We start from the raw sequence: 20,325 nt of genomic DNA, 5'->3' as shown, positions 1-20,325 counted from the left end.
TCAGAAGTAGGCTTGCCAACCTCTGCGTGGTATAAACAAAAAAAACCGTGACGACAGCTCTTTACACACACAAGTGTATTCAATTTATGATTTAGCTAAAGGTAAGCCTTGGAAATTTTGTAGGAATTTATTGAAATTATATTGAAAACTTCAGTCTCTGTTACTATATATAGTATGTGTATGTTATTTTGCAAAGCACACTGATGAAATGATTTGAAACAGCAAAGTACCTAGGAAGGCTGTCTGTGTATTACGCGCTCTCGGGAGCACACTCTGCATTGTGTTTGTTGAGATCCCTTGTTCCCAACGGGAATAGCAAGCAACACACCCACGCCATGGAGCTTGTGATTTCTACATCTTCTTCAGAGGCCAGATGACTGTCTCCATGTAGCTCCGAAGTGGTTCTTTGATTTGTGAAGATTGGACTTTATTTCAGAGACTTTCTTGCTCATTACATAGACCTCTAGCATCGCACGTCTCTGTATTGAATTGTTGTGATGGTTCTATTGTGCATTTTGCATTTCAGTATAATTCAGACTTGAATCTAGCAGATTGTGAGAGCTTATGTAGCACATTCCTATACTGATTTTGTACCACCACCACCCCAACCTCCGGGTGGTGGCTGGAGATCTGCTATTACAACTGATCCTCCAGGCGATAAGAGATGGGTTCACCTGGAGAAAATGGCTGCTTTGGAAGGTGGACTCTATGGCATTATACCCCACTGAAGTCCCTCCCCTTTCCAAACCCTGCCCTCTTCAGGCTCCACCCCCAAAATCTCCAGGTATTTCCCAGCCCGGAGCTGGCAACCCTAGTCAGAAGGGAAAGGTTCAGGGTCACGGGGCTGCCAAAATCACTATCACATTGCTGGATTTGCCCAGGTGGGATCGAGAAAAGGGGGAGGAGCTAGGGCGGGTGGCGGCACAACTAGGAATGGGTATGTGTGGATCCCCTTCACACTCCGCTTGCTGATGCTGCCCAGTTGGGATGCCTTTTTGTGGCCTCATGTTAGCTGTTATTATTAAGCAATTCAATTCAGCCAATTATTGTATCTTAACGATGTTAAGTAAGATTTCTATAGATGTGTGCAGTTCATTAAATAGTTCTCTCCCCCCTCCCCTTTCATGGAACACTGCCTAAAATTTCAATTAAAGAAATTAAATTTAAACAAATAAAATAACAGCAGGTAAGTAAATAGAATCTTTTTTTAAAGTAGTTATGCTAAGTAGACAGCAGGGTAATTCTTCCGGAGTGGAGATGCCTGCGGTTCTAGCATGTATGCTGCCAGTAGGAGCAGCTCTGATTTGCTCCGTTTATCCCGGATTGTTGTTCAGCTAGGAGACAAGCAGCTCTCCCTCCTGCTCTTGCTGGTTGGCGACACCATTATGAAATTAAAAAGGGAAGCTGCCATCTGCACAGTGACATGCTTGGCTTCGTGGAATATTTGATACCAGTCAAACTGACCTGCTTGCCAAACCTAGGCCAAGGATCCATCTATTCTTGCTCTCTGTCTCCAAGACCAGCCAGCTGTTGATAGGTACCAGCTTCGATAGGTTTAAAAGAGAGATTAGGTCAGTTTGACTGGTATCAAATATTCCAAGCCTTGTATGCTGATAATACCTGGAGACGAGAACAATAAAGATTTGCAGGGAGTGGCATGTATGCAAGGAAACATAAACTCACAGGTAAGTACAGAAACGAAAACCTCAGGGCACATAAACCACGGAGCATGGGAAACAAGCAGGAAGAACTCGAAGCCCTAATACAGGAAGGGGAGTTTGACCTAATAGGCATTTCTGAAACTTGGTGGGATGTCACTCATGATTGGAATATTAAGATTGAGGGGTACAACTTGTTTAAAAGGGATAGATTGATAAGGAAGGGGCGAGGAGTAGCACTGTATGTCAAAGATGTGTACACTTGTGAAGAAATACATGAATCTGAGCATGGTAGTGCAGTCGAGACTCTATGGGTAAACATAAAAGGAATAAGAAATAATTGTGATATTCTCGTGGGGGTCTGCTATTGACCGCCAAATCAGGGAGAGGACTTGGATGGGACGCTCCTAGACCAGATCACAAAGTTCTCAAAGAGACTGGACATGGTGGTCATGGGAGATTTTAATTACCCGGATATCTGTTGGAAGTCCAACGCTGCTAAAAATGCAAAATCCAATAAATTCCTGACTTGTCTTGCTGACATCTTCCTATTCCAGAAGGTGGACAGCGGAACAAGGGGGTCTGCTATCTTTGACTTGATTCTCACCAACAGGGAAGAACTGGTCGATGAGGTTAAAATAGTAGGCACCCTGGGTAGTAGGGGACCTAGCAATTTCGGAGAATGACCCTCATTAGAGGGACATTGGCTGGCTTTCTTAAATTAATTGCTGTGAGAGAAAATAACTTTGTTTTCCAAATGAAGGTTAAGAAATTTACAAAGGGCATAAGCAACAGTGGGAGGGGGAAAATGGCCATTGGGTTTATGGTGTGATGTTGCTTCTGGAGAAACCCAGAAGTGATACCACGCCTCCCTAAGGGCTGCTGGAAACTCTATGGTCCCATCTAGCCCAGTTTTGTAATTTGACTGACAGCAGCTCTTCAGGATTTTCCTAGCCTTATCAACAAAATTCTTTTAATTGAAGATTCCAGGGATGATCCAGGGACCTTGGCATCAAAGCATATGGTCTACTTCTGAGCTATGGCCCGTGTTGTCTTACCTAAGCAGGAGATTCAACCTTGGTTCCCCATAACGAGACCTTGAACTGTACCCGCTACACCACACTGTCCCTCTGTTATTTATTTAGTTCTGCAGCAGCCAGGCTAATGTGAAATGAACCATTACAGCCTTCAGGAAGGGAAAGACTACCCGGGCCATCTGTCCTGGGCTGCTGGGAAGTGACTCCCTCCAGCTTATTTTTCTAGCGTTTTGGCTGGCCCTCGTTTTCCACATTTGACTGATGGAAGCGTTATCCCTTTCCTTGTCTTCTCGCTGGCGGAGTGCTGCAGGGGCGTTTTGCCCCTGTGAATCATCCTCCCCCTTGCCTTTGCAAGCACTGGTGACTTCAGGCAGTGGCTGACTGATAGCGTTTGTCCTGTCTGCCTGGAGTGAAGCGCACATCTATCTGCTCAACATGGCTGTCCCTGAAATTTCCTCCTTGGCTCTCCCAGTCCTGAGTGCAGCTCTGACCAGTGATTTGTCAAGGTGATGCGTTTAGGTTCCTAAAGGCATCATCTGGTTCAGGGCAGAAGGAGTTCAGTGGTCAAGCATGTGCATGGCATGCAGAAGGCCCCTGGTTCAATCCCTGACGTACCCAGTCAAAAGATCTCAGGTTGCAGGGCTGGGAAAGACCTTTTTCTGCATCTGAAACCCTGGAGAGACGCTTCCAGTCCGAGTCAGTGGTACTGAACAAGGTGCAAACCAGTGCTTTGACTTGCCTTGAGACAGCTGCATACGTTCAGCCAGTGTTTATATAGTGCCGGGGTAAGCAGCCTCTTTGGCCCAAATGCCAGGTAAAAGGCAACATCCACCTGGAAAGATATTGGTGTGACAGCAAGTAAAAGAAGAAGGGGAGAGTTTGTGCTGGTCACAAGAGAGGCCTTCATCTGACTTCCTGTGGGTGAAAAGGGAAGGGGGAATTCATGCCAGTTCTTCAAGGGATGGGAGCTGCAGGGATTTTGCTGTATCCAGCTGTTTAACAATCAAGTGCTTTTCTAATCAGGTGTCCACAGCAAACAAAGCCACGGTTTCCCAAATTAATTTTGCTTAAAAATTCTCTGCCTCCCCAATTTGGCAGCCACACCGATTCCTGCTGCAGTAAAAACCTGTGGCTTGACTGTTGTAACACACTCTATATGGGGCTTCCCTTGAAGACAGCTTGGAAATGACAGTTGGTGCAAGACGCAGAGGCTTGGCTGCTATCAGGAGTGAACAACTCCCATTTTAGAAACCCTTTTCTGGACCCATACCTGGGGTGTTGGTGCTTACCTTCACAACTTTTCATGACCTGGGACCCACATCCTTGAAGGACTGCCTCCCTTGATATGAGCCATGGAGCAACTTCATTCTGTGCAGCAACATCAATTTAGTTTTCCCTCCCACCCTGTGTTTTGGTCTGCTGCTTGCTTGCTTGTGAGCCTTTTCTGTGGCTGCTCCAGTCTTTTGGAGTGACCTTCCGGAGGAAGATAAGAAGTGACAAGGTTAGGAAGGTTCCCACTCTTCTGGCTTTCTGCACACTATGCAAAATTGAATTGTTCAAGAGGGATTTTTGCACAGGTAAATAGGACGGTATTGCAATGAAACGGTCCAAAACTTGCATTGATAAAGGGGTAGGGACTGTGGCCTGTACTACTGTATTGGTACCTATCACTGTAAGTGCACTCCAGACTAGGTAGTTGTACACCACTTAATTTATCATGTTTGAAAAGCTCGTGCTTATTTTCAGGTCTGATATTTCTGTTTGTTTTTTCATTTTTGTAGTCCAAACCCTATTGTATTGCCCATTTGATGCCCCATCCTGTTGATTGCACATGATTTACGCTTTGTAATCTACCTTGCGTCTCGGCTGGGAAGAATGAAAAATGTACACCGCTGCATATTCATGCAATGTTTTCTACAAAAGTGCTTAATTTTGGTATATACGATGCAGCGGCATTTAATGTAGGGGCCTAGCCTGAAGGGGCATGCTTGAGAGAAACAGAACCTATGCCAAACAAGGCGCTAATGTTTTGACATGAATGTTGATGTCTCCCCAGTGGGCCTTGGTTGTCGGGCAATGTCTCTATCCAAGTACCCATCACCGCCGGAGGAGATAATACCCTTCCTTCCTGGCTGAAGGGAAGGGACACATGTGTGAAGAGTTTAGCTCTGCCCCCTCCCCATAGTAATTGTGAATGGAGAGTCCAAATGGATGTTTGCCTTTAGTGATCGCTCAGTTTTCTCTTTCAATCAGCAAACTTGCTTTAAGTCCCATTTAGAAGGGTGAAAATATGGGAACTAGACAAGTCGTGCCCTGGTCAGGTACGCCAGCATGTGAATGCTGCCAAATACTGTGGGGCTTCAGCTGCCCACATGCAAAAGCATCCTCCGTCTCCAGTGTTCTCTCCTCTAAAAGGAGAGACAGCGTGGCGCAGTGGTTAGAGCGTTAGTCAGGGACCTGGGAGACTCGGTTTGAAATCCCCGCTCTGCCGTGGAAGCTTGCTTGGTGACTTTGGGCCAGCCACACATTCTCAGCCTAGCCTACCTCACAGGGCGGTCGTAAGGATGAAATGGAGAACAGAACAACGTAAGCTACCTTGGATCCCTGTTAGGGATAAAGGGGGATGATAAGGGATAGGGACAAGTAAATCGATAAACCCAGGGAAGCTCTGCCCAGAATATCTCACCGCCTGGAGATGTTTTGCAAAATGTAGCAGTACCGTTGGAGGGAAAATCAGCTGTGTGCGGTGTATTTTAAAGGCTGTGATGATTTAATCTGGTTCTATATTTAACTGCTCAACAATTCTTCTTTTGTATAACCACAAACTGTTATAAAGGGCTTTCTTCCCCCCATCCCCAAGCTAATAAGCTCAGCTGCCCGGTTAAATAAGGGCCTCTCCTTTCCCTTTTCAGGTGTCTGTGGCTGCTGCGGAGCTTTGCGTCCTCGTTACAAGAGGCTCGTTGACAATATTTTCCCAGAGGATCCAGAGGTAAATGACCCTACTGTTGAGATCTTTTAAGCCTGTTCCACGCAGCCAAACCTTTTAGCTCCTGTGCTGGCCCCAATTTGTATGCCAAGCCGTCACAGGAAAGGTACCACCAAGTCTAAAAAGATGCCTTTGTGGTTAACAGCTCCAGTAAAGAAAGCCCTAAAAGGCAACAAGACTTCCTTTAAAAAGTGGAAAGTTTCCCCGATCAAGGTGAACAAAAAGGCACACAGGACAAAACAAATGTTAAGTTGGCAATGAGGTGAGCAAAAACGAGAATTTGAGGAGCAGATGGCTGAAAACATTAAGACAAACAATGAGAATTTATTCAAATATATCAGGAGCAGGAAAGTAGCTAGAGAAGCAGCTGAGCTGTTGGATGACAAAGAATAAAAGGACTGCTTGAAGGAAGATGGGGAGATGGCGGCAAAATTGAATGAATTTTTTGCATCTGTTTTCACTGTGGAAAATGTGGGCTCAGACCCATGCCAGAGCTGATGTTTTTGGGAAAGGTGCCTGATGAACTCAGTTCAGTTGAGGTGGCATGGTGTTCAAGGACTACTAGGCAAACTGAAAACTGCTAGGTCTGTAGGTCCAGATGGCATACACCCAAGGGTTCTTAAAGAACTCAAATAAGGAATTGTTGATAAGCGCACTGATTTCAATGGCCTTAGGCTGGAGTAACTCTTCATAGGGTTGCACTGTACACTTGCTTAGTCTTGTTTCTTGTTACCTCTGTGGGTATCTTCCCCCTGGCCCCATCTTCTCCCACACTGTCCAAATTTCGATGTAAACTCCTCAATGTAGGGTACTCTGTAAAATACCATATACCTTAGTATAATAAATAAGAATAGTAACTCATTAATAACAAAAAGATTGAAAGAGAAATTGAAGACCTCTGACAAAGGCAGTAACAGCAGCACAGCTTTGGTGAATTACTAAATCCTGTCCCCTGGCCAATGGCAACTCTGCCTAGATAGTCTCCAGCTCTTTTAGATTTCATCAAGCTGTATAGCTCCAATGCTATTTTTTGTCTCTATTAGGACTTGAAACGTGTGCGCACATGTGTATATGTGTGTTTTCTGGGGGGGGGGGGAATCTTCCCCAAGAGAGTACGATATCATATTCAGCAGGTGCCTTGATGTATAAAGAGATTGTGGCTGCCCGCGTCTTGGAAATCCTTCTCAAAGTCCAGCAGGAGCCACAGTTGCTAGAACTGAATGTGCATTTGCAAGAGTGGGCATTGTTCCAACAATCTATTGTGCACATATGCACACACGTACACACAAATTTTTAATGACCAAACTGGATAGTCAACTTGCAGCAGTCGTTTGCAGATTAATAAGCAAAATGCAAAAAGCTGGATCTCCTACCACAGGGGTGTGTACGTGTGTGTATATGTGCTGTCAATCTAAGATGTAAATCACGGGAGGAATAATGTGGCAGATCTGTCAAATGGTTTCTGCGGGAGGCAAACAGTTTTTGACAGGAGCTGTTTTTTAAAGCTCAGATGACACATGCGCATGTTAGTGACAGTTATGTACCTACAAAGCATATCAGCCCCTGTCGTCTTCTTTCCTCAGCTGACTTTGAATTTGCTGCCATCATCACGCCACTGAGCAAGGCTTTTATCTTTTTATTAAATTGGTCCCATGGTAGGCTAGGGCAGTTCTCTGAGCCACCTCAGAATCCATGTGCAAGTTTGTCATAGGTGCAGGGAGATCCTGCAGTTGAAGGCGCTACAAAACTCGTGTTTACTCCATGCGCTCTCTTGACACAAGACTGGCCAGCGAGCATGGCACAGTCTGGGCATTCTGAAGCATTGGAAGATGCTTTCTGAACGTTGGGGGGAGGCTGTGCCTTAGTCATCAAGCATCTGCATGGCCTGCAGATGGTCCCATTTTCAATCCCTGGCATCTGCAGTTAAAAGGTAGTAGGTTATGTAAAAGGCCTCTGCCTGAGACCATGGAGAGATGCTGCCAGTCAGAGTAGAGCATGCTGACAGGCCAGTGGTTTGACTCAGTATGCAGCGGCTTCATGTGTTCCTCTGAAGTCCCCAGTTCAAAACTTGATTCTGCCACAAAGCACTTTCTCCGTTTCAGCACTAGCATCTGCAATGTGATCATGGTGATCTACCTTATCAGGTGGCTGGTACTGAGCACAAGAGTTGGTTGACAGTGGAATCAGCTCCCTAGGGAGGTGGTGAGCTCCCCCTCACTGGCAGTCTTTAATCAGAGTCTGGACAAGCACTTGTCAGGGATGCTGTAGGCTGATCCTGCATTGAGATGGCCTGTATGGCCCCTTCCAACTCTATGATTCCAGAATCTGGGGATGTGATGGGGAGGTGTTTGCACGCCATTTTCTCCCCACTGCCACCCTGATTCCTTGTGGCCCCCCACTTTATTGCTAATAATAAAGTATTCAAGTGATGATAACGCCTGACAGGAGCATATTTCTATTCGCTTAATGGATCTCTGGCCTGTCTTTATCAGCCAGCTCCTGCAGAGAGGGCAGCAGTCTGATCAAAACATATAAATCAACCAGTTAAAAATAATGCAGTTATTATTGCTGCTAGTTACTAGCACTGAAGTGCACGGAGGAGAGGACTGAACCACCTGTGACGAAGATTTTATTTTTATTTGGCCTATTTATATCCTGCTTTTTAGACAATTGTCTCCCAAACAGGCTGCTGCGGCTTGAGAGCAGGGTGGGGGCAGGCTATCCTCAAGCTTGTGCTCTAAAAAAAAAAGCAAAGACCCTTAAAGAGAAAGGAGGGGCAAGAAAAGGCAGAGGAACGTTATTGGTCTGGCAGTGTGAAAACAAAATGAGGTTCTCTCAGGGTCTAGCTGGGTTTCCGTTGCTGGTGTTGTTGACTGGACAGAGGTGGTGCAGTTCTGGTGACAGAAGCCCTCTTACTACTATGGTTTTGGGGCAGTTTGCTCTAAAGTAGAACCTCCTGGCAGGGAGGGAGAGGAAGAAAGTGGACAGTTGGGCCCCAGATGGTCTTCCCCTTGACATAATTTGCTTCTGGGGAAGGGTGTGTGTGTCACCCTCCCAGTGGCCCTTGGACATCTGGCTAGTGGCAGAGGCCTTCCTCTCGTTTCCATAGTCCCCAGGCTAAATCTTTTTATAAATAGATCACCACTGGTTACACTGTGTGTGTTAAGTGCCATCAAGTCACTTCTGACTCATGGCGGCCCTATGAATCAATGTCCTCCAAAATTACCTATCCTTAACAGCCTTGCTCAGTTCTTGCAAATTGAAGGCTGTGGCTTCCTTTATGGAGTCAATCCATCTCTTGCTGGGTCTTTTCCTGCTGCCTTCAACTTTTCCTAGCACGACTGTCTTTTCCAGTGACTCTTGTCTTCTCATAATGTGACCAAAGTACTACAGCCTCAGTTTAGTCATTTTAGCTTCTAGGGTCAGTTCAGGCTTGATTTGATCTATAACCCACTGACTTGTTTTTGTTTTTTTGGCAGTCCAGGGTATCCGTAACACTCTCCTCCAACACCACATTTCAAAGGAATCTACTTTCTTCCTATCAGCTTTCTTCATTGTCCAGCTATCACACCCATACATAGTAATAGGGAATACGATGGCATGAATTAACTTGGTCTTGGTCTCCAGTGACACATCCTTACACTTAAGAATCTTTTCTAGCTCCTTCATGGTGGCCCTTCCCAGTCTCAGTCTCCTTCTGATTTCTTGGCTGCCTACCCCTTCTTATATTTTAACTTGTAAGGGAGGATGAAAACAGAGCGCATCTCATCTTGCAGTTCCTTTTTTGTTTGTTTTTCAACAAGCACTTGCCAGTGGACCACACCTTAGTTCTCTGTAAGGAGCTGTCTGCCTGGAAACAAAGAAAGAGAATCGTATCACTGCAGCAGTGTCCCTTGTCTCAGTCCGCATTCTCTGGAGGGAGCTTTGCATGGAACGAGGCAGGCCATAGCTGCCCACCACGGCTTGTGAAAACAGCCAGCCAATCTGGTTCCTGTTAAGTGGGGGAGGAGAAGGGAGGAAGGCAAGGGGAAGTAGCTGACCAGAGAAGCCAGGTAGAGGAGTGGCCAGTCTGAACAGGGGTGGTGGCAGAGACCGTTTAGTGCCGTGTTTCCCGAACTGCGTGTCCTGACCCAAAAGTGAGCCATGAAGCTTGTGAAAGGGAGTCCCAAGCTTTTGCGGTTTTATTGATTTGTGCATGTTCAGTATTTTGATGGGTTGCCATTCCACGTAAATTTGGACTTGTGATTCACCATACCAAAAAGTTGGCAGCCACTGGTTTAGTGTTCCGCCCAGAGCACAAGCCTAACCAGGCCTTGTCCCTTAACCTTTCTTTCAAGAGACTGCTTTGCTTCAGGAGGTTTTCTCTGTAGCTACTTCCTTTGGCCACAGCTTGGTAGGTTCGAATTCTGATGCACTCACACTTTTTCTCCCCCCGTCCCCAGGATGGGCTGGTGAAGACCAACATGGAGAAGCTGACCTTTTACGCTCTATCTGCTCCCGAGAAGCTGGACCGCATTGGCGCTTACTTGTCAGAGAAGCTGATCAGAGATGTGAGCAGACACCGATATGGGTAAGCAGTCCTACACACTTTCCTTACTCATTGCGTTGCTACTCAGTAAGGCTAATGTAGGATTCTCTTTTGGTGTCAATTTCCAGGGCGGCACTAGGTGATGTCGCGGGAGCTAGCGGATTAGTCAGAAGTTCCAGGAAAAACCACCAGAGATCCTTGCTGCTAAAAACAGTGCTTGATTTATTTACAGTGTTCAGATTCGCAGCAATCACCAACACGAATTCCGTCCACTATATTCTCCCACACCTTGGTTACAGGGATATTCACATATATACATTTCCTTCCTACCAGCCACCAATCAGGTCAGTGCTGAGTCACTGCACCTCTTGCTGTACCTTGCGTCAGCTTTGGTCTAAGCTGGTTCAGGCTGGTTTCCTGAATTACATCAGTCTGGGACTTTCCAGGTACTTTCCATTTAGATGCCCAAAATCTAAATCCTGTCATTTCAGATACTGATATGTCAGCCTTGCTATTTCTGACAGGTGAGGGAGCTAGATTTATAACCATCAAGGAGGTGGCACGCTAACAGAGCATGGGCATAGGGGAGGGGCTGTGGCTCAGCTTGTAGAGCATCTGCTTGGCATGCAGAAGGTCCCAGGTTCAATCCCTGGCATCTCCAGTTAAAGGGACTAGGCAAGATGTGAAAGACCTCTGCCTGAGACCCTGGAGAGCCGCTGCCAGTCTGAATAAACAATACTGACTTCGGTGGACCAAGGGTCTGATTCAGTATAAGGCAGCTTCATGTGTTCAGTTCCTGGCTACCTAAGAAGGCAGCATTCCAGAGAGAGGGGAAGACTGAGGGAGAGAGCACCTTCTCATTTATGGGCGGCAGAGCCATTCTTCTGCAGTGGTTCTTCCCTCCTACGTTTTTTCTTCACAACAACCATGTGGGGTAGGTCAAGCAAAGAGAGAGTGACAAGCCCAAGGTCACCTGCTGAGCTGAGATTTGAATATGGCTTTCTCTTGTTCTAAAGTTCTAAACCACTACTTTAACTTTAGCCAAAGAGTACTTTAATCTCTTCTGACTCTTTGGCCCTTCTTCGTTATTTTTAAAATCTCATTCTGTGCCGCGTGTTGGTTTGGCTGTTTGAATAAATTCTGTATCTGTCCTCTCTCTGTCTGTCTCCCAGCGCCTGGGTCTTGTTTCACAAGTGCAGTTGTTCTCGTAGTAGGTGGTGTTTGCTGGAGAGATTCTCCAGGGACTTCTGGGGGGGGGGGTGTTGTTGTCACCCAGGATAAATTGCAGCTACAATTAAGAGACATTGGACGGAGTGCTCCTTTCAAATAATTCTGGGGCTTGTTCCCTTTTGTCTTGCCAACAAAACCTAGACGCAGGCCAATTCCTCTTTGTGTTCTGTGCTGCCGTTTGCACTTTGCGTTCGGCTTTTATGTGCTGGCGGGGGGGGGGGAGTGAGGAGCGTGAAAAATGGGAGCCGTTTCAAAGCCACCAAGGTTTCTGCTTTCATTGGAACTGAAAAGTCCCTTCAAAGCCTTGTCAGAGGCTCTACGTTCAAGAGACTGCTAATGAGTTTGTGCTCGCGATACAGGAACAGGACCTTTGATGAATGAGTTTGATGTCTGAAGCAGAGATTTCTGAGGGAAAGATCTATTTTCAGATGTTTTCGGTGATTAAAAACCTGGAACAGGAGCTCAGCTCCAGCTTCACTGATGAGTCTTTTACATATATGGTAAGCAGTGTGTTTTGTTTTGGGGACCAGCGCACATTTGTGTTTCTTCTAAGGAAGAATAATTCCTGGAGTGCAAGCTTTTATTACTTTTGATGAGACCTGATGGAAATATAGTGACTTCATTGTAAAGGTCTAATGTTGTGTCATCAGCCCCTTGTGAACCCAATTACATGGCCTTGAGGAAGATGTAGTGTAGTAGCTGAGATACAGCCTGAGTTCCAATCTCACCTCCCATCAAACCCTACAGCCATCCTCTGTCAGACTGTGTTTGTTAAGTGCCGTCAAGTCTCTTCCGACTCACGGCGACCTATGAATCAGTGTCCTCCAAAATGTCCTCTCTTTGACAGCCTTGCTCAGATCTTGCAAACTGAGGGCTGTGGCTTCTTTTATTGAGTCAATCCATCTCTTGTTGGGTCTTCCTCTTTTCCGGCTGCCCTCAACTTTTCCTAGCATGACGGTCTTTTCCAGTGATGTTTCCAGTGTCTTCTCATAATGTGACCAAAATACAATAGCCTCAGTTTAGTCATTTTAGCTTCTAGGGCAGTTCAGGCTTGATATGATCTATAACCCACTGATTGGTTTTTTTGGCAGTCCACGGTATCCATTACGCTCTCCTCCAACACCACATTTCAAAAGAATCTACTTTCTTCCTAGCTGCTTTCTTCAATGTCCAGCTTTCACACCCAAACATAGTAATAGGGAATATGATGGCATGAATTAACTTAATCTTGGTGGCCAGTGACACATCTGTACACTTCAGAATCTTTTCTAGCTCCTTCATGGCTGCCCTTCCCAGACTCAATCTCCTTCTGATTTCTTGGCTGCAGTCTCCCTTTTGGTTGATGATGGAGCCAAGGAATAGAAAGTCTTCTCTCAGACTAATCTGCCTCAAAGGGTTGGTGTGAGGATTAAACGAGATGTGCTACATGCTCTGTTGTTAGGGGTGGGGGAGAGAAGACTGAAAAACATAGAATTCAAGCCAAGATGGTGCATAGCTAATACAGTTTAGCACAGGGGCGTCAAACGTAAGGACTGCGGGCCAGATCTGGTCACTTGAGAGCTCTTATCTGGCCCGTGAGGCAGCCACCCCCTCCAGTTTCAATCTGGGCTGGCGAGGCATGGCTCATCCCCCACCCAGTGACATTTATGTCAAGTCCGGCCCTCGTAACAAATGAGTTTAACGCCCCTGGCTTAGCTTAAAAGGGATGTGACGGCCATCTTTTGAAGGCTTGGTAAGGTCCCACTGGCAATCAGCCAATCAAAAATCCATAAAATGTAGCTGGCAACACCGAAACCTTCACACATAACCAAGCTTGGAAAAGGGATTTGTTAACAGGTGAAGGCCTGTACAAACATAGAGGTGGAAGGGCGGGTGGGGGGCAGTTGGCCATATAGACTTGGTGGCAATGTCTGTTGTAGCTGCTTTGGAGTGGCAGAAAGCAAATTGTGGAACTGTTATCTGTGTGGGAGAACTGAAGGTGGAAGTGGGGTCAGGAGACTGCTGGTGGGGAAATCATTAAAGGCTATGGCTCAGTGGTAGACCTCCGGCTTTAGATGCAAAAGGTTCCCGGTTCAAATTTTGCCATCTCTAGTCAGAATCTCAGGAGCAGGGTTTTTTTTGTTTCTGCCAAGACTGGAGAGACTGCCAGTCGGAATAGATGGTACTGAACTAGATCGACAAGTAGCATAAAGAAATTTAATACATCTCTACTTGTTGGTTTCGCTGTTCTTCCTCCGAGGAGATGTCATAGGTGTTCATCATCCCTGCATGGCAGTTGAGGCTGAGAGTTATTGTAAAAGTATTTATAAAGGCTTTAGTGGGCTCATAGCTACTTGTTCCGTACCGGCTTCTGCAGCCACCCTACCTTTGGCGGCTGTAAGCCTCTACATCACCCCAAAATAACTTCAGTACCATCACAGAATTGCATTTTCCTCCTTCAAAATTGTCTCTGTAATGTTGCTGCGTAGCCCAGTCTGATTGGACGATGCTGTAGTCGCATCATTTTGTTCCCTGATGGGCTGGGGCTCTCATTTCCCAGAAGCCGGCACTATTTTAGAAAACAGTACAGGAACAGTGCCAGGGGGTGTGTGTGAGAGAGAGACAGAGAAATAATTTCTCAGGCACCATTCTTGCATCAAAACGTTAGCAGGCAAAATTCAACGCAGCCCTAATTCTCTTTCTGTTTGAAGGCTCCTGGGAGAACTTTTCCCCCTGACTTGCTAGCTTTCTATATGCAAGGAAGGGGTCCCCTCCCCACAGTATGGGGATAGTATTCAAAACATGCAGAGATACAGTCTGGGAAGCACTTCACCGCTTCAGTCTTCTCATTGTCAAAGCGGCCCCTCTTCACCCAAGCCCAGCTCCAATTTGTCTCCGCAAACAAAATGTGACGTAAGGCGAGTCCTGAGAGTGAAGCTTAATTGGGCAGCCCGCCTAGTAATGCATGTCCAATGAAGATTCATATCCTGCCATTCTGCCTCTCGGGCTCTCCCCCCCCGTCTCGTCCCTCGCCTGTTCCAATAAAGAAGGAATCATTAACTGGAATGATTTAATAAGTGACCTTAGAAACCCCACGGCCCTGCCGCCTTGTCAACAGCCCAGCCTGCGAATGCTCCATTTTTCTCTTCACTCAGTTGATTAATTTTTGCTTGTCTGGTTGGTTGCTCCTCATGAGGCACAAGAAGCACTTGCTTCTTCTCCTGACGCCAGTTGCTGTTGCTGGGGACCAGAACTCAGAGTGCCCCTTGACTTTTCTTTGGGGAGGGGTCTCCTTCAGCCTCTCCCTTCTGAAGAAGAGTAGGTTTTTATACCAGGCTTTCCTCTACCTTTAAAAAGGTAAAGGTCCCCTGTGCAAGAACCGGGTCATTCCTGACCCATGGGGTGACGTCACATCCCGACATTTTCTAGGCAGACTATGTTTACGAGGTGGTTTGCCATTGCCTTCTCCGTCTACCTTTGAGGAGTCTCAAAGCGTCTTACAATCACAATCCCTTCCCCTCCCCACAACAGACACCTTGTGAGGTAGGTGGGGCTGAGAGAGTTCGGAGAGAACTGTGACTGGCCCAAGGTCACCCAGCAGGCTTCATGTGGAAGAGCAAGGAATTGAACCCGGCTCTCCAGATTAGAGTATGCCACTGTTATCCACTACACCATGCAGGCTTTGACAATGCTGACAATAGGCAAGATCCAGTGCTTAGCCTTATCCTTGAAACAGGGAGTAATAAAAGACACATGAGAAGACTGAGCTGGATCAGACCAAGGATGTGACATCCTGTTTTCTGAAGTGACCAGTGAGAACTTTTGGGTGGCAGTAACTCTCCTGGGTCTCTCCAGTGGCTGGTAATCTGGGATATACTGCCTTTGAACATGGAGGCTCCATGTAGCTGCCATTGGCTAAGAGACATTAATGGGCCTGGCCTCACCAGCCCATCCACCTCCACCATTTGGTGAGAGGCTGTGGCTCAGTGTAAGAGTGTCTGCTTTCCATGCAGAAGGTCCCAGGTTCAATCCCTGACAACTCCAGCTAAAAGTAACAGGGAGTGGGTGATGTGAAACACTCTGCCTGAGTCCCCAGCGTGCTGCTGCTCATCTAAGTAGACAACACTAACCTTGATGGACTGATTGTCTGATTCAGTATAAGGCATCTTCATGTGTGTGTTCACCACACAACTGGGATTAAAGTAAAGCAGGTGTTTCAAGAGCAACTAACAAGCCCAGGATACATATGCCTTAGTACCTGCTTCTCCCCCCAGCCTAAGTTACTTCTTATCAGGGATCTGAATTTGCTTCTAAGAAGGTGCAAGCAAGATCAGGCTCAGGGCGGGCCTGATTCATCCTGAATCTATTGCCCATCCTGAATCTATTGCCCATCTACTTCATTGGATGCTTCTGAGTTCTTATATTTTGGGGGAGGGATTAAAGTTCTGTGTCCTCTCTCTCTATCCCGTTCATAATTTTATAAACCTCTAACATGTTCCCCCTTAGTTGTCGCTTTTCTAAACTGAAAAAGTCCCAGCCTCTTCTGCCTCTCCTCCTGATCAACTCAGTCGCCCGCTTCTGTGCTTTCTACAGCTATGAAAAGGTACAGGACTGAACCGTCCTGCTCCTTTCACGCCTCCCCTGCGCTTGTCTGGGGAAGAGGGAAAGCCAGGTGGGACCACCAGGGGAAAAGCAACTGACTGAGGAAAGGGGGACTTTAACCCTCTGCCCATGTCACCCTTGAGTGCTTTAAATTAAATCCTCCACTCTACATTTGCTTGGAGCACAACAGTCTCTAAAGAAATGGGTCTGCCACCATGGCATGTAGTTTGCATCTCAGTTCGCACCCCCCATCCAAGCGACGATCAATGCTGCAGCACTCTGGTGGGATGGCCCGCTCTGACCTGCAGGCCCTGTTCCACTGTGCCCTCCAAGGCTTCTGGGCCCCAGTGGCTGCCCATGGTCTCCACCTGGCATGTGCCACCCAGCTGATTTTCCCAACACCCATTCAACCGCTGCCATCACCTGGCCTTCGCAGGAATTGCCCACTGAGAGAGCCAGGGCTCCCAGCTTCCTCTCCCTGTTCTGATGCCTCACCTCTGTGTTTCCCATTATCCAGCGTCCAGTTACTGGACAGGACAGCTTACAACCATGTTCACTACTGAGGGAATTGCCATTTACCAACTGAGTGCCCCGGTTTTTCCTGGCACTCCTTTTAAAAATAGCATCCCCGGAATGATGGAATGCTAAAGCGGTCCAGAGAGAACTGCTACCAGCATTAAAAGTTATAAAGCATTTCCCCCCTTCTTACTGTAGCAATCGCCTCTTTAGCTTTGAGACTGCTTCCTGAGCATTTCCATCGGTGTTGATTTGCAAAGTTAAATTGGGCTAACAGAATATGTATTGTATAATGTGCACACGGTATGACTCGTGCTGTGATCAGTGGTGGCATCAAGACTCCTCCTCCGACGATTCCCCTTTCTCCTTCTAACTGATCATTCTGGGGGGTTTTTTCTTCCCATTTCCCTCTTCTTCCTGCCTGCAGGTATGTGTGCATTGCTATGGAAGCCTTGGACCAGCTGCTGATGGCTTGCCACTGTCAGAGCATCAACCTGTTCGTGGAGAGTTTCTTGAAGATGGTGGCCAAGTTGCTGGAGTCTGAGAAGCCAGACCTGCAGATCCTCGGCACCAACTCAGTAAGCAGTGCTCTCAGGATTGGTCCAGTCTCCCTCTATCACAATACCAGAACACGGGGTCATCTGCTAAAGCTGGAGGATGAGAGATGCAAAACAGATAAAAGGAAGTATTTCTTCACACAATGCATAGTTAAATTGTCGAACTCCCTGCCCCAAGATGTGGTGATGGCTGCCAACTTGGAAGGCTTTAAGAGGAGAGTGGACATGTTCATGGAGGAGAGGGCTAGCCATGGCTACTAGTCAAAACGGATACTAGTCATGATGCATGCCTATTTGCTCTAGTATCAGAGGAGCATGCCTATTATATTAGGTGCTTTGGAACATAGGCAGGATAATGCTGCTGCAGTCGTCTTATTTGGGGGCTTCCTAGAGGCACCTACCTGGTTGGCCACTGAACAGACTGCTGGACTTGATGGACCTTGGTCTGATCCAGCATGGTCTTTCTTATGTTCTTACATCCACACGTGGTTGTGCAAGTAGGAGATACGTAACAGGGATAATGAAAGCTCTTGCTCTTCAGAGATTTGATGTGTCATGACTTATGTCATTTTTAACCCAAGGGTCTCTCGGTGGTGTACATGATTGCCCACTGCTGTTTTGTCCCTGCAACAACCCTACAAAGTAGATTGGCGACTGGACCAAAGACACTGGGGAAGTTTGTGGCTGAGTGGGGGTTTGAGCTCGTGTCTGCCCAGTCCTTGGCCAACCTTATAGCCACTACGCCACCACCAAAGCGGGATGAGTAGGAGACTGAGCTGTGAACCATTAAGTCCCTGGTTCAAATTTTGACTCTACTGCTCTACTTGACAAGCCTGCTGCCACCAGGATGGTTTGCATCAGAGGTGAGGCTTGAACCAGAGGCTTTGTAATTTGCAGCTCAGTGTCCCAGCCCCTTCATTATGGATATGAAAATACTGGTGGACTTTACAAAATTGTTGTAAGGGTCACCGAGGATGTGAAGCAAATTAGACAAATGCTAAATTGTTAAATTGGATCCTGTTGGTTTATGAATATGTAGCCAGGAGATTTTGCCATGACTTCCATACAATTGTTCTGCTGGGCTGTTTGAAATAATTAACTGATTGTTCATATATTTCTTTCTTCATCAAGAACTGAGCTGAGATAACTCCATCCTGAATTCTGGCATGGGGATGAATTGGGCAAACTCGTTCTTCTGATTTCCCCTGTCACCAGCTGTTTTGGAGACGGGGGTTCACAAAGAATTTGGACTCCTGATTCTATTACTTTAGGCAGATGATGAGAGGGAGGGCATCTTGGCCATCTTGTGGGCATGGAGTAGGGGTCACTGGGTGTGTGTGGGGGAGGTAGTTGTGAATTTCTTGCATTGTGTAGTGGGTTGGACTAGATGACCCTGGTGGTCCCTTCCAACTATGATTCTGTTCTATGATTTCTTACTCCTAGTATCTTGTCCAGGAATGCTAGGTACTTGTTAGAACTTAGTAGGTACATCCCTGGTCAGCTTTTTACATGAGAGCCCCATGCCAGAGTGGGAGCCAGTGTGGTGTAGTGGTTAGAGTTTCAGACTAGGATCTGGTAAACCCAGGTTTGAATCCCCACCTTGCCATGGAAGCTCACTAGGTGATCCTGGGCCAGTCACTTTCTCTGAGCCTGACCCACCTCACAGATTGGTTCTTGCAAGGATAAAGTGGAGACAGCGGACTGATGTTGTAAGCTGCATTGGGATCCCCAGGGGTGGTGGTGGGGAAAGCAATATATATAATATTTAGTTTTTATATATAAATAACTAAATATATGAGCTCAAGAAATAAAAAAATAGGCTTTTTTGTAGGGAAAACTGGATGGAGGGACAGTCCAAAAAGTAGGCAGGAATGTGAATTGTACAAGCAGAGAACTACAGGTTTTCAGGGAGTATCCAAAGCTATCGATGGGTCTGAGTACTTCGAAATGAGAGATAAGTGCAGCTCTTAAATCCAGCTTCTCGCAGCGCCTTTGTCTTCTCCCACCATGTGCCCAGACAGCCTTTTAACTGCGGGCAGCAAGAATCAAATTCCTGGCTGCTGTGCCAATCTGCCCTTGGCTCCACCACTCAAATTGTGAACCGTTCGTTAATGACACGAGGCTTCTTAATTACCGTTATCTCTATTGTGGCCAAATAAATCTCTCCGCCACTACCAGCTGGCATACCAGGATAATTGGTATGCCCGGGCAAGATGTGGGCCCAGAGCCACTGAGGGAACAATGGGGTCTGAAAATAGGGGGGAAAGATGGGGGAGGAGCATGGCCTAGCGAGCCAGGGGGCTTGCCTTCCCACTGTCTGGCTGCTGGTCAATCAATACAAAGGGGATGAAGGTGGAAATGAAATGTGTTTCAGAGGGGTAGCCGTGTTGGTCTGCAGTAGAAGAGCTAGATTCGAGTCCAGTAGTGCCTTAGAGACCAACAGGATTTTCAGGGTATGCGTTTTGGGGAGTCGAAGCTCCTTTCTTCAGACAAAGGGTGCTTTGACTCTCGAAAGCGTATGCCCTAAAAATCTTGTTGATCTCTAAGGTGCTTCGGGACTCAGATCTAGCTGGACTAGTATCTGGGAGTCTTGGGTTCAAATCTCCCCCTCAGCCAAGGGAAGCTCTCTGGGTATCCTTAGGCCAGTTACTCTCTCTGTAAGCCTAACCTACCTTACAGATGTTGATTTTCTGCCCCCAAGCAGTTCCCCTCTGCTGTAATCAAGCAGACTGCAGTGTGCACTGTACCTCTGCATCTTTTTTTTTTTTTTTTTTTTTGATAAAAAGGTTTTTTATTTATATATTTGGGAGGGTACAGAAAGGAAAAAAGGTAAAGGTAAAACGTTATATATATAAAAAAATACAATATAGCGTTTTTCATTGGATAATAAACTCAGTTAGATAGAGCTAGAATTTTAGTCAGTTATCATACTTTGTGATACATTCTCTAAATTAAGAAATGATTGTAATATGGCGTTCGGTTAGTCTACTTATGCCACGTTGGTATTCTATCATGTACAAATCTAAAAATTACTTAACATTTAGTTGAAACATATTAAATAATACATAGCCTATTATAGATGTTCAAGCCAGCGTTCTTCTTTCAATTAGCTACAATTCATATAAGTATAAAATAATGCCCACTTTTCATCAAATTGCTCTATAGACTCATTAGGCTTTAAATTTAGCTCAAAAGTCATTTTAGCCATACTAGCATATTCCAACACTTTTTC

General features: G+C 46.3%; 1 protein-coding gene across 1 annotated transcript in view; it reads left to right on the top strand.

The window, feature by feature from the left end:
- EFR3B (EFR3 homolog B) overlaps positions 1–20,325 on the top strand; it is a 107,269-nt gene that overhangs the window by 42,028 nt on the left and 44,916 nt on the right. Inside the window, exons 2-4 of the mRNA XM_056853010.1 lie at positions 5,608–5,684; positions 10,124–10,251; positions 16,964–17,114. Of these exons, the coding sequence (XP_056708988.1) occupies positions 5,608–5,684; positions 10,124–10,251; positions 16,964–17,114 (356 nt within the window). The remainder of the gene's footprint in view (positions 1–5,607; positions 5,685–10,123; positions 10,252–16,963; positions 17,115–20,325) is intronic.

This window comes from Euleptes europaea, chromosome 7, assembly GCF_029931775.1.
Source record: "Euleptes europaea isolate rEulEur1 chromosome 7, rEulEur1.hap1, whole genome shotgun sequence".
Taxonomy (NCBI): domain Eukaryota; kingdom Metazoa; phylum Chordata; class Lepidosauria; order Squamata; family Sphaerodactylidae; genus Euleptes; species Euleptes europaea.
Note: the sequence above shows the minus strand (reverse complement) of the source record. Positions and strands in the feature narration are given on the sequence as shown.